This window comes from Atheta coriaria, unplaced genomic scaffold (genome assembly GCF_025399875.1).
Source record: "Atheta coriaria isolate IRGN ID8LTWV9N9 unplaced genomic scaffold, Caltech_Dcor_3.1 hic_scaffold_10_pilon, whole genome shotgun sequence".
Classification (NCBI taxonomy): Eukaryota; Metazoa; Arthropoda; class Insecta; order Coleoptera; family Staphylinidae; genus Dalotia; species Dalotia coriaria.
Genome location: NW_027045452.1, coordinates 7673510 through 7686509, shown reverse-complemented (window position 1 = coordinate 7686509; position 13000 = coordinate 7673510). Strand labels below are relative to the sequence as shown.

The 13000-nt window shown below is 35.8% G+C and overlaps 3 protein-coding genes across 5 annotated transcripts; 2 read left to right on the top strand and 1 right to left on the bottom strand.

Moving 5' to 3' along the window:
- The first annotated feature begins 275 nt into the window (after window positions 1-275).
- Window positions 276-906, top strand: Rrp47 (Ribosomal RNA processing 47). The gene is made up of 2 exons (XM_065314544.1): window positions 276-648; window positions 708-906. Exons 1-2 carry the CDS (start codon window positions 367-369, stop codon window positions 870-872), a joined length of 447 nt encoding a protein of 148 aa, XP_065170616.1. The 5' UTR covers window positions 276-366; the 3' UTR covers window positions 873-906.
- A 110-nt stretch (window positions 907-1016) lies between these two features.
- On the top strand, window positions 1017-5928 carry LOC135801152 (3'-5' RNA helicase YTHDC2-like). Its single transcript, XM_065314521.1, has 6 exons — window positions 1017-1243; window positions 1306-1976; window positions 2048-3691; window positions 3754-4852; window positions 4926-5077; window positions 5131-5928. Exons 2-6 carry the CDS (start codon window positions 1306-1308, stop codon window positions 5312-5314), a joined length of 3750 nt encoding a protein of 1249 aa, XP_065170593.1. The 5' UTR covers window positions 1017-1243; the 3' UTR covers window positions 5315-5928.
- Window positions 5929-7854: 1926 nt separating this feature from the next.
- Herc4 (HECT and RLD domain containing E3 ubiquitin ligase 4) lies at window positions 7855-12994 on the bottom strand. Of its 3 annotated transcripts, XR_010550314.1 has the most exons (11): window positions 12329-12994; window positions 12012-12245; window positions 11260-11944; window positions 10839-11133; window positions 10486-10782; window positions 10260-10433; window positions 9929-10195; window positions 9412-9872; window positions 9006-9345; window positions 7996-8939; window positions 7855-7938 (listed from the first exon to the last, which is right to left on the bottom strand). XR_010550314.1 is itself a non-coding variant. In XM_065314522.1 (10 exons), exons 1-10 carry the CDS (start codon window positions 12567-12569, stop codon window positions 8787-8789), a joined length of 3147 nt encoding a protein of 1048 aa, XP_065170594.1. In that variant the 5' UTR covers window positions 12570-12994; the 3' UTR covers window positions 7855-8786. The 3 variants fall into 3 exon arrangements, 2 of the variants coding, with proteins under 2 accessions (XP_065170594.1, XP_065170595.1); XM_065314522.1 differs by having other exon boundaries at window positions 7855-8939; XM_065314523.1 differs by having other exon boundaries at window positions 7855-8939; window positions 12344-12992.
- Window positions 12995-13000: the final 6 nt, after the last annotated feature.

Here is a 13000-nt window from a genome sequence, read left to right as displayed (position 1 = left end):
TTTTTTAGTTTGCATTATTGCGTTTCCAAGACTGTCCGCTGACTGCCGGTCATGACTCTCAGTCAACTCTCCTCCAACTTACAATTTAATTGAAAGTATATTGACTTTAGGAACAAAAACTTTGCTGAAATTAGACTAATAATACACATTTTTTGTAGAGTGTGAATTTTTTACGTTTTCTTTGTATTTCCTGTATTAAAACAAGTTTAATTTGTAGTTATTGTTTTCAAGACTGTCCACTGACTGGCAGTCATGACTTCCAGTCTGCCCCTCTACCAATTTACAATTTAACTTCACTGCAACAAACGAAAAGTAAACTAACCTAAAATTTCACACATTAATACAAAAATTAGTTATAACATAATAATGGAGTTGAAAGGGCTTGAAAATGATCCAGCTGTACATACAAAACTGACCAATTTTAGATTATCCATTGATAAAATGGAACATATTCTAGAAAATGCACTAAGTGAAGAGGTAATGAAGGATTTAAATCTCAAAGATCGCTTGAATCATGATTTATTTATTGCATACATGCTAAATACTTTGTATTGGTGTTATTTACGCTCAAAAGGACTTGATCCTAACACCAACAAAGTCAAGGAAGAGATTTCACGTGTGCGTCAATATATGCTTAATGCCAAACAGGTAATTATTGTAAAAATGTTAAGTATTATAACTTTGTGTTAAATAAATGTCTGTTTTAGGCTATTGACAGACATACAATTAGGAAAACAGTGAACCAACCAGTTGCTGAAAGGATAATCAAGCATGGCATTCAGAAAATGGACTCAGGAAAGAGGAAACATGATGGTAAAAATCCTACTAGGGATGGACCATCACCAAAAAAACACATGCATAAATCTAAATAATCTTCTCATATAAATAAATTGTATTTTGTAATTTTCCAGTATTTATTACTTTTCTTATTTTAAATGTGAAAATCACGCATGTGTAGTTTTGTTTCACATGCTTTCTCATAGAGGGAGTTCTGGGTTGCATATTGTTGCATATCCATGTAGGCGTGCGCAGTTTGTGTGCGTGAGCGAACTATTTAACTCCGAAGTGATGTTAGAATCACTCGAAAAACCGTTAAAAAACCGCGTCTTTCTCGTATTTCCCGCAAATTTTCAATTAAATTGTGCCCACGCTGGACAACCGTCCCTCGCTGTATAGTCTTTAGTATCAATCACCAACGTCGAGACGATTTATTTAGTTTTTAAGCCTACCACACCGTTTTAAGGTTAGTTGAACATCCAAAACTTAAATCCTAACATCCAATTTTATTTCGTAAATTATCCACAGATGCCTAAACGAAGAAACAAAACGCTTGGGCAAACTGAAAGTTCATTAACCACCGAGAATTTTCGAATATATCTAGACGAAATCATACGAGATTTCATCAATGATCCAGAGAGAAATGAGTTAGAATTCCCCAATAATTACTCTAAGATAATGCGAGCCTACATTCATGATAAGTGCCAGAAGCTAGGCATTAAAAGCAAGTCACATGGAAAAGACCCCAATAGAACTCTGTCCATTTACAAGAAAAACGTTCTGCACACAGCTGAAGAGATACCCTTGAATTTATACACCTCTACTCATCAAATTCTGTCCAGAATTCAACAGTTACGCGTCGTGCGCAACGTGGAGTATAAACGCATCAAGGTGCAATGTGATAGTATCAACAAGGTGTATCAGGGCTCCGTGACACAGGTACGTCCGGTTGTGAATAGTCAATTCACGGAGTTCCGGAAGTCGTTGCCGATTTTTCAAAATCGCCAGCTCATTCTGGACACGATACGCAACAATCCGGTCGTCATTGTTAGCGCGGAGACCGGATCGGGTAAAACAACGCAGATTCCACAGTTTATCATTGAGGAGGCGGCTGAACTCAATAAAGAAGTGAGGGTTATTTGTACACAACCAAGAAGATTGAGTACTGTCGCTGTTTCTGAACGTGTTGCTGCTGAAAGGTAAGTTAATCACCATTTTCACTTAAAAACTTATTTTTATCATGATTTATAACGTTTTTATTTGTGTTTAGAGGTGAACAAGTCGGGCAAACTGTCGGTTATCAAATAAAATTAGAACAAAAACTCGGCGTTGAGACTGCAATCATCTACTGCACGAACGGAGTATTGCTGCGTACTTTAATGAGCGGTGAAGAGTGTTTCAAACACATAACGCACGTAATCGTGGATGAAATTCACGAGCGTGATAAATTCACCGATTTTCTTATGATTATCCTACGTGAGAGTGTTAAGAAATTCCCGCATCTTCGATTAGTCTTGATGTCAGCCACGATGGACATGGACGCATTCGTTCAGTACTTCGAAAACAAAGCTTGTGTCCTATCTGTTGAAGGAAGAAGTTTCAGTTGTTGTTCCTGGTTCCTCGAAGACATTCTACATCATATCAACTATGAAAATTCGCGAATGAAAGAATTGCGACAATTACGCGAGCGTAACGGAGCCCCTGGTCGAGTTGTAACTAAAGTAAAACCACAAGAATCCTACGCCGAATTGGATGACGAATGTAAAATGGACGTCAATGAAGTTCTAGCGCGATGTTTCGACCAAGGCACGGATGCTGAATTCGATGAGTTGATGCAGATGTATCTGAATGAGAATGTCAGTCCGAATTATCAAGATTGGCACGGGAAGACCGCTCTGATGGCTGCGTCTCGTCATGGTAACTTTAGAATAATCGAACAGTTGTTAAACATGGGCGCGGATATGTTTCTGTCTTCTGCTGAGGGTATAACTGCGTCTGGTTTTGCACAGCAGGCAAATAATATGGATGTGGTGAATATGTTATCGTTATATCAACAGACAAACCCCGCGCAGGAGATGTTTATCAATGAAAGCGGTATTCTTGCTGATTACGATCGTACTGTCAACGATGAATTCGTCGATTATGAATTGATTCTTGAAATTATTAAACATATTCATTATAATCTCGATAAGGAAGGCGCCATATTGGTATTTTTACCTGGTTATGAGGATATAGTTGCATGTCAGGATAGAATTATGTCCTCAAACATGCCACAACATGATTATAAACTGTTTATGCTGCATGGCAGTATGCAGATTCAACATCAGCATGATGTGTTTCAAAAATTCGCGAATAAGCAAAAGATTATCTTGGCCACGAATATTGCCGAGACTAGTATCACCATTGATGATGTCCGGTTTGTAATTGATAGTGGTAAAGCGAAGATTAAGTCTTATGATGCAAGGACTGGTATTACTTCGCTGAAAAGTGAGTGGATTTCTATGGCTAATTCAAGGCAGCGTGCGGGACGCGCCGGGCGTACACAAAATGGCTACTGTTTTCATTTGTATTCAATTAATCGATATGAGTCGTTTTATGTGAATCCGATTCCGGAGATTTTACGCACTCCATTGTATGAGCTTTGTTTACAAACGAAAATGTTGGCGCCTCAGGCGATGTCAATTGCGGAGTTTTTAAATCTCGCTATTGATCCACCGAAGAACATTGCTGTGGAAGAAGCGATTGCTACTTTGAAGTGTCTCGGCGCATTGAATGAGTATGAAGCGATGACTGAACTTGGGGAGCATCTGGTACAGTTCTCGATTGAACCCAGATTGGGGAAGATGTTGATTTATTCAGTTATCTTCAAGTGTTTGGATCCTGTTTTGACTATTGCGGCTTCCATGGCACAAAAGTAAGTTTTTCTTATGATTGTGGTTGTAAAAAAATTAATTTTGTTTTTGTTTGTTTCTATAGAGATCCATTTATGTTACCATCACAAGCCCATTTGAAACAACAAGCATTGGATAAGAGAAAGAGCATGGCGGAGGATTCCCTCAGCGATCATATGATTTTCATTCGTGCTTTTCAGTTGTGGCAAGACCACAAAATCCAAAACCGTGGCTATCAATTCTGCAATCAGAATTTTATAAGTCCAGCTGTAATGGAACTGATTACACTGACAAGATCACAACTTCTTAGTCAACTTAGAGCGATGGGTTTCGTACAGGCCAACCCCAAAGAGAATATTTCTGAATTAAACGCTAATTCTAATAATTGGGCCATAGTAAAATGTTGCCTAGCCGCAGGTCTTTACCCTAATGTTGCATTTTACAATGATCGCAACCTTCACACGCGGATTGACAACGTTTTCATCAGTGGGCAATCTTCCTTGAAGGGAACCATCTATGATGGTAAGGGTTACGCACCGATTAAACGCGCTTGGCTTGTTTTCGATGAGATTTCCAAGCCGCGAATTAAAACAACCATTAAATCTGCAACTGTTATTACACCATTGACTATTGCGTTGATTTGTGGTCAACATACTCAGGTGACCGATGGTTGTTTATTGCTTGATCATGCGTATGCACTTATGTTAGACAATCGTCAGATTGTTACCCTGAGAAATAACGTGCAGCATGTTATTTATAAAAAGATTCGCGCACCGCATTTACGTTTGAGTTACGAAGAGGTTGAAACATTGAAGTTATTAGCGAGTGTTATGACTTCAGAAGAACAGAATTATGAGCTACATGCTCCGGAAGGTATTGGCAAACGTCCGAGGATCACAGACATGGCTATCAAGACTCGTGCGCATCATGAACATAACTATAGAGAACACAATAATTCTGGTGGTTTCTATCAACAACAACAACAACGTGGACCGTACAATAATTACTACGATGCTGGGCCCTCTCGACGTCACGGATCGTATGACAGCCGAAAGATATTTTCTTCCAGTGCGTTGTATTTTATTATTCAGCCATGGGAAGAGAAGAATATTACAATTGGGATTAAGCAGAGAATGTGGACTTTTACACCGCAGACGGAGAAGAAACTATTTAAATATTTTGCTGTAAGTTTTTGTTATTTTATTTTTTACTTACTCAGACAATAATGTTTATTAATTTATTTTTGTTTTGTTTTAGGAGGGCCGCACGATATATTTAATATTCCATGCGCGGAAATCACCCGAATTGTATGGAGTTGGACGACTTATGGATATAAACCAAGTAAATCACAATAAAGCTTGTTCGATTGAATGGTGTACATCAAATAAAATTCCATTGTTTAAAGTCAAGTAAGTTTAAATGCAATTATTGTTAATAAGTTACTGATTATTTGTTTGTTTAGACATTTTATTCATGAAAAAGTTCACCTGCAACAAGACGGCTACGAGTTGGATTCCCAAGTTGGACAGCAACTGTGCACGGCAATATATGAACATGGTCCGCATCGATTCCGCTTCAATGCGAATTGCGGCCCCCGGCCGATTTTGGGTAACAACACTCGAGCGGGGCCCAGCAGGCAATATTAATCTAGTGGAAAGTGTAGAATGAAACAAAGTAAATCTATTTTTATATATAAATTGCATGACTTCGGTATGGAAATCATCGTTTAGAAGACTGCCATTATTATATAACAAGAGTTAATGTTATTCGGTTTTTAATTTTTTTTTTTTAATTCAACGGGAATTGTTTTTGATTTTTACGCTGTGTTTCAATCACTTTTCTTATTGAATGCGTGCAATTGAATATTTATCTTTTTACATTCGTGCACTATATTTGCGCAACTGTAGATGAACAGATTTGGAAACTCTTTTGGTTGGTTTTATTTTAAACTTAAGTTTAAGTGAGGATCATTCGGATCGAAACTATACAGATTTGTTAAATCAATAGCTTAGATATGGAAACACTTGTGATTTTTATGTTATAGTTATATGAATCTTTTGTAGACGCGCTGTGTAAGCGTGATGGATTGGTTCTTTGAACTGTATACATTTTTGTATAAAATATGCTTGAACAAGCCTAGGCTTGGATATAAAATATGATCTTTAACTTAAAAACTATAGAAATTTATATGTACAACCGCTACTGTTTGTTCTGTATTATTATTTTAGTATATTTAATAAATTTGAATTGTTATTTCTTATTTCGGATTGGTTTTATTTGTATTTTGTACCCTTTTTTCAGGATTTAAAAAGAATACATGGTTTCTCAGGGTCTAATTGTAGTTTATGAGACCCTTAATAAGATGTAGACCCTTTTCAGACCTTAAATTCCCCGGAAGTGACCTAAAATGCCCTTTGAACATTGCAATTTTTTACAAATTTTACAAATTTCTGAGAAAACACCTTGTATCTCCTGCACCAACAGAGCAATTTATGGTTTCTCACCGTCTAATTATACCTGAAAGGACCCTTTATAAGATGTATGCTCTTTCCAGACATTAAACTTACCGGAAGTGCTCTAAAATGCCCTTTAAACATTGTTATTTTCTGCAAATTTCAAAAATAAGTGGAAAAACACCTTATATCTCCTGAACAAAAAGAGCAATTAAGGGTTTCTCAGCGTTTAATTGTAGGTTAAGAGACCCTTTATACGATACATATCTTGTCCTCCCTGTAAATCCTTAGGAAGTGCCCTAAAATGCCTTTTAAAACTTGGGCATGTTGCGCGCTAGTTCTCAATTTTTGCTCGAAAGACAGGGTCGAACTAACATTATAAAATATTTTTGCTCGAAGAACAGGGTCGAACTTTTTCTTAAAATTATTTCCTGCCGAAATCATTTAAAACTGTTGAAACACAAACAACATAAAAAAGAGAAATCTTTTGCCTTTTTTATGACTAAATCTTTTCTTATCTTTTTCACGTCGAAAACAAATTGTTTTTATTTAAATTGCAATTAGGGCCTAAACGGTTGACGATAGCAAAAAAAGTTACTAATATAATCGATGTAGAATTAAATTTTCTGTCAGAATCCGGAAACAGAATTTCAAAATTCCAACTTTTAATTTTCAACATAAAAAAGAGAAATCTTTTGCCTTTTTTATAACAAAATTTTTCGTTAAAAATTTTTTGTGCCATTTTGATGTTTTTTCAATAAGGATGCCATCTTGTAGAGAATTTTTCAAGGATCAAGAATATGTAGTTCATTTTTTTCTAGTCCTCTTAGTTGTCGAGATAATTACCATTTAATCTTTTAAATTCGACTATTCCGACGGCATGCACATGTTTCATTAAAAATGTAAATAGGGCCTAAACGGTTAATGCTAGCAAAAAAAGTTACTAAAATAATCGATGTAGAATTAAATTAAGTATCAGAAGCTGAAAACAGAATTTCAAAATTCCAATTTTTAATTTTCAACATTATTAATTAGATTATTAAATCGTAATTATCTCGACAACTAAAAGGGCTAAGAAAAAAAGAACTTCATATTCTTGATCCTTGAAAAATTCTGTACAAGATGGCATCATTATTGAAAAATATTAAAAATGGGCACAAAAAAATTTTAAGAAAAATATTTTGTTATAAAAAAGGCAAAAGATTTCTCTTTTTTATGTTGAAAATTAAAAGTTGGAATTTTTAAATTCTGTTTTCGGATTCCGATAGATAAATTAATTCTACATCGATTATTTAAGTAACTTTTTTTGCTATCGTTAACCGTTTACGCCTTATTTGCCATTTAAATATAAAATTTGTTTTCGGCGTGAAAAAGATAAGAAAAGATTTCGTCATAAAAAAGGCAAAAGATTTCTCTTTTTTATGTTGTTTGTGTTTCAACGGATTTAAATGATTTCGGCAGAAAATAATTTTAAGAAAAAATGCGACCCTGTTCTTCAAGCAAAAATATTTTATAAAAATAGTTCGACCCTGTCTTTCGCCGGAAATTAATGCAGTCACCAATGCAAAACTCTAAATTGCTCTATATTTTCAGTTGATACAGGGTGTTTTTCTCCTCACATTTTCAAAATCTGAAAAATAGCAGGTTTCGAAGGATATTTTAGGGCAATTCTTCTAGATTAGTAATAGTCATAATTAGTAAAAGGGTTTAGGTATACAAATGAAAAGCAAATACAATTTTAACATGATTTATTTGTTGATAACAAGACAAACAATCACATTCTACAGCATACAAAGTGTGATGGCTTACAATCCCTCCTGAAAACAAAACGGAATACATCTTTAAACAATATATTTTGTACAGAATTTACTCACGAATTATCTATTATGCCACTACGGCAAAGTTCTTCTGACGTACACTTACAACCAATATCATGGTCAACATGCACGTTAAGTGCAATGCCAAACATAAATAAATATAAACTCATAAAGAGTAAAACCAGAAGAGTATGATACAGCCGCATGATCAAATTATTTATTGTAGTTATTTTATTTTACTGACTTGGATAACCAATGTATTAACCTTTTATACTAGTTTACTATCGAGAAATTTTAAAACAAGTCCGGTGATAAAATAAACATTAACTATAGTTGATATAAACAACCATTACACAAAGAAAACAATGAAACAATAAACGTTTTTGTTGTTCAACCAGTTTAGTTATAAAAAATATCATTTATGGATGAAGAACAACTTTAAAAGACCTTAAAAATGTGTATATTTAGAAGCAAATGTTTGCCCATCATCTAGCATAACAAACATTTAACCAACTGATGAAATTTACAAAGTTAACAACAAATCAATCACTCAACAACCTTATCACAAATGAATTTCATAAGTTAAATTTCCAACACGTGAGTGTACACGACTCTAGAAAAATATTTTCCGCTTCCCATGGCTAAGTTTACAATAACAAGTGTTAAAGTGTCAAAATCTCAATGTTAACAACCCTCCATATTTTCAAAAACCAATCATTACTCTTCACTCCATTGCAGTTATTTTAAACGAGTGAGTGTTAATTCTTTGTAAAATATCAGTTTTATATAGCAAAAATACATAAAATAAAATAAAGTAAAAATAGCGCTTCAATCATCCCGAGTTCAAGTTAAACCAGAGAAAATCCTTGCGTCTGTTGAATCGCCTGCAGGAGTTTGTATTTCAGTCTTTCTTTGGTTTTGTAGCGTGGGAGATCTAGTAGATTGAAGCAGGTATGAGCGACTGGCAAATATTTATCATCGTTTGTCGGTTGGATAATAATCTATATAAACAAAACAATAATAAAAACGTTAAAATGTGATTTTAAATTATACAAAAATATGTTTACCTTGATATCTTTCATTCCTTGGATAGGAATCCTATCACTTCCGGTTAAATACAATAAAAACTTCTTTTTCTCCGACAGCGGCAACTCGTGCAACACCTCCCAGAACCACCTGATGACTTTATCAGACGAACGGTAGCCATTTTTATACTGGGCGCTCTCTTCCAGGGCATCCCAATCGTAATTTTCATTCCCAATGACGACCGACATCAATTCATGAGAATGAAAGAGTGTTAATACTCGCCCACCGCAAACTTTCATGAAACCAGATGAAAATGCTTCATATGGAGCGGCGACTGATGTGTTGAATAGGTAGTCTACATACAAGGTAACATATTCCTGCCTAGATAAACATACAAACAAAACAAATAAATTTTCATGCATAAATATACTTTCCTTTATCACTTACTTATTTTCCTGTGTGACTAGAATATTTTCTCCGTGAGGTTTGAGTGGTATGCTCTTCATTTCGCCGAAAGCCTCGTGAGTCACCTCAAAGTTCAATCCAAAAACATCACTGATATCGGCGTCTTCATAATCCAAAAGCGATTGCAACGAATTGGCTACAGTTGGAGATAATCCTTTGACATCCACCAATCCTACAGGTTCCTTTAGGAGTTTTTTGTAGAGCGCCAACGGGAACGGAATGTCGATGATAGTAAAATTATAGATCGCAAGACCGCAAAGTTGACCAATAAACTGATACATGGCAGCGTCTTCCAAGGAATCCTGCGAGAACCAAATCGAACGCGTTTCTTCGTATTCTTTAAACATGCCATATTTAGGATCTAGAATTTCTCTTAATAGAAGAAGGAAAAATTCTTTTCGGACACCGCCTGCATCTTCAGCTTCTTCATCTTTAAACTTTACCTATACACGATAATACAATTTATAAAAGTTCATAAAAACAAAATAATTTCACTTACTTTTAAAGGTTTTTTCAAATCAGAAGGACTTTGCATCGCCAGTTGAGTCAATGCATCCTCCACCAAGCGATCGCGGCTGACCTCTAACATTAAATAGGTGTTTAAGGCGTTAAATTGGAACGAATTTGTCATCAAAAGTGCCATCACCGCATTTCTAGCGGACTCCTGCATGGCTTCGTCCATTTGAATGTGTTGATCGGTTTGCAACAAGCACGTTTTAGCTTGGGCGTCAAAAATAAAGGGATAATTACACAGATAAAATCGATTCTGAAACAAAAAGCAACAAAATCACACAACTTTTCATGTATTTTTTAAAATTTTCTTTGATTACCGATGAATCTGTAAGCCACGCGACGTAGTCTAAGCGAATATCCAAGTATTCCGACAAGTCGTTGATGTGAAACGTATCATAAGGCACTTTCAATCCGCCCTCTTGTTCGTTCATTTTGCTCAGGAAGTCCAACAAGTTCAAAGTTGCAATCAGACTATCATCAATCAGGATAACCTTCAATTGATTACAAATTAAAAAATAAACTATCTGCAATTTTTAAACTTACACCATTTGGTAAAACATTTTGACTCATAATCAAATAAGACGCCACACTCTTAAACATATTCACCAACTTCTCAAAGTATTCATTCGGCGAATTCGACCACCAAGTTTTCACAACTCGTTTGGCCTGCTCGTTTAAATTCAGCACGGAATTCGCGAATTGTCGCTGCAACTTTACGTGTCGTTTCGGATTGTTAAACTCATGATAAAATGGCAGCAATAGGTAAATACGCAACACTTCAACATCCGGTGGAGATCTTGTTAAACTACGCATTAAATCTTCTGTAATCGCGTTAAAAATCTACAAATTTACCTCTAACAAATCTCAACAAACGTAAAATTTGTTTATAAACATACCACATGTTTAACAGATTCATTCTCAATCTTCCCAATCATGTTAAACACTTCCTCGGCAAGATCCAGTTGAATGCCGTGATGTTTACTATTACAAAAGTAATGCTCGTCATTCGGTTCGAGAAAAGAACCGTTGAAACAAGCAAGGTTTTTGAACACAGTCTCAAGATAACCGATCAAATCTTGATCGACCTTGCTTTCGGGTAGTAGCATTACGCACGCTTCGATTTTCTCTTGATCAATCGTCAAGATTTGACTATTATCTGCAAAATCACGATTGTCGTATGGTTGCACAACGCTGCAATTAAATGTACGTTCCAGAAAACAAGAAATCAAAGAAAAATCGCTATGTAAACGTTTTTAGCAAAATATTTTTAAGACTTTTAAAGACGTTTACACTCAAAAATGAAATAATTGTACATACCTATCGATTGGATTTACCCTGGCAAAACAATGATCACCACCAGCAAAGACCCTAATCACCTTCACTTCTGGAGGGACAGGATCCATGGATAAAGAAGTATGTGATGCAGAAATCCAAGGCCCAAACACAATGTGAGGTGTGGATGAGTTTCCTGTCCAGTTACGTCCTAGTTGTCCCGCACCACCCAAACCAAAACTATACAACTTGCCTCTGGACGGAATAAATGCCAATGTATGCTGACGACCGCATTGCACCTGAGTTATCGTCGATCCCATCAACTCAGACACTTTTCTTGGAAGCATCTCACTGGAAATCCCACCGTGACCCAATTGACCAGAACTACCAAGCCCACAAGTGAAAACCCCGCCGTCCATTGTCAAAAATGTAGAAAAATCTTCACCGCATGAAATGTATCGCACGCGAATACTGCGCAGGGAACGCAATTGACATGGATACATCTTGGAATTTATATCATTAATGCCCAACTGGCCATTGATATTCTTTCCCCAACCGAAGACAGCGCCGGATTTTGACACGGCGAATGAATGATTACCGCCACATGCGATAAATGCAACTGGTACACCGAATAAAGACGCGATCAATGTTGGATTACCTTCTGATTCTGATAGGTAACCAATACCAAGTTGTCCATAGTTGTTACAACCCCATGACATTAATTCCCCACCTTTTAAAAGCATCAAAATATTAATTTTCATAAAAAAATTAAATTATGTAAAATAAAATATACTTACTGCTGGTTAATGCTAAACAATGCCTTTCACCACTAGCAATCTGTATGATGTAATATTTCGCTAAGTGTTTAACAATTTTCGGTTCTTCCATCATATTTACATTTGAAATCCCAAGTTGACCAAATTTATTTGAACCCCATGTATACACCTGACCCCAACTGTTCAATGCCATCGAATGCGATATCCCACACGCGACGCTAACGATATTATAGTCATTAAGCTTTGTTACAAGTTCTGAAAAAATCTCATTAATGATAAAAATAACTTGAAAAGAATATTGCAGGTGGAATTTAAAGGAAGTGATATAAAGCACATACTAAAGTAAAACATACGTGGCCGTTTTCGTGGTTTATCATGTCCTAGCTGTCCATAATCATTGTTTCCACAGGAGAACACTTTGCCTTCACTCGTCAGCATAAGTGTATGTGTGAACCCACAGGCAATATTCACAACTGTTTGTGCTTCGGCCCATTGAAGTGCAACCGGCGTGTTGATGATTTCTTCCTCAACACCGCCCAAACCCAACTCGCCATTTACAGTTGAGCCCCAGGCGAACATTTTTTCAGGGGTTTTGAATAATTTTATACAATGGTTATGTGAAAAACTAAATCATGACGCTTAATAAAAGGATTGAATATTAATCTTGGCCCAGTTACAACATTGCGCACATTGTGATTAGTATTTGTGTTTTGTTAACTGTTAATTTAACGCGTAATTACCTCAAGATTGGCGATTTTTGAACAGGAATGAACTGAATGGTGGAAACGTCACAATTTTAGGTTGGGATTGTGAAGTGTACGGCACCGGTATGATGAAATTACAAAACGAACAGGCAGACACAAGTTGCTCTACATTCCCACTACTTTTCCAGAATGATCGAGAATACAAAGCTTCTAGAAACTTTTCTTGAGGAAACTTCTTTGAAATATTATGCAATACATTTATATTTCAGTTTTTAAATTGAATTTGATCAATATTAAAACTCTAAA

Excerpts from the sequence above, each read along its gene's own strand:
- Rrp47 (XM_065314544.1), top strand. The coding sequence starts at position 367 with ATGGAGTTGAAAGGGCTTGAAAATGATCCAGCTGTACATACAAAACTG. Across the intron at positions 649-707 it reads ATATGCTTAATGCCAAACAG|GCTATTGACAGACATACAAT; the intron begins GTAATTATTGTA and ends TGTCTGTTTTAG.
- LOC135801152 (XM_065314521.1), top strand. The coding sequence starts at position 1,306 with ATGCCTAAACGAAGAAACAAAACGCTTGGGCAAACTGAAAGTTCATTA. Across the intron at positions 4,853-4,925 it reads AACTATTTAAATATTTTGCT|GAGGGCCGCACGATATATTT; the intron begins GTAAGTTTTTGT and ends GTTTTGTTTTAG. Across the intron at positions 5,078-5,130 it reads ATTCCATTGTTTAAAGTCAA|ACATTTTATTCATGAAAAAG; the intron begins GTAAGTTTAAAT and ends TTGTTTGTTTAG.
- Herc4 (XM_065314522.1), bottom strand. The coding sequence starts at position 12,569 with ATGTTCGCCTGGGGCTCAACTGTAAATGGCGAGTTGGGTTTGGGCGGT. Across the intron at positions 11,945-12,011 it reads TTGTTTAGCATTAACCAGCA|GTGGGGAATTAATGTCATGG; the intron begins GTAAGTATATTT and ends TGCTTTTAAAAG. Across the intron at positions 9,873-9,928 it reads ATTTGAAAAAACCTTTAAAA|GTAAAGTTTAAAGATGAAGA; the intron begins GTAAGTGAAATT and ends TATCGTGTATAG.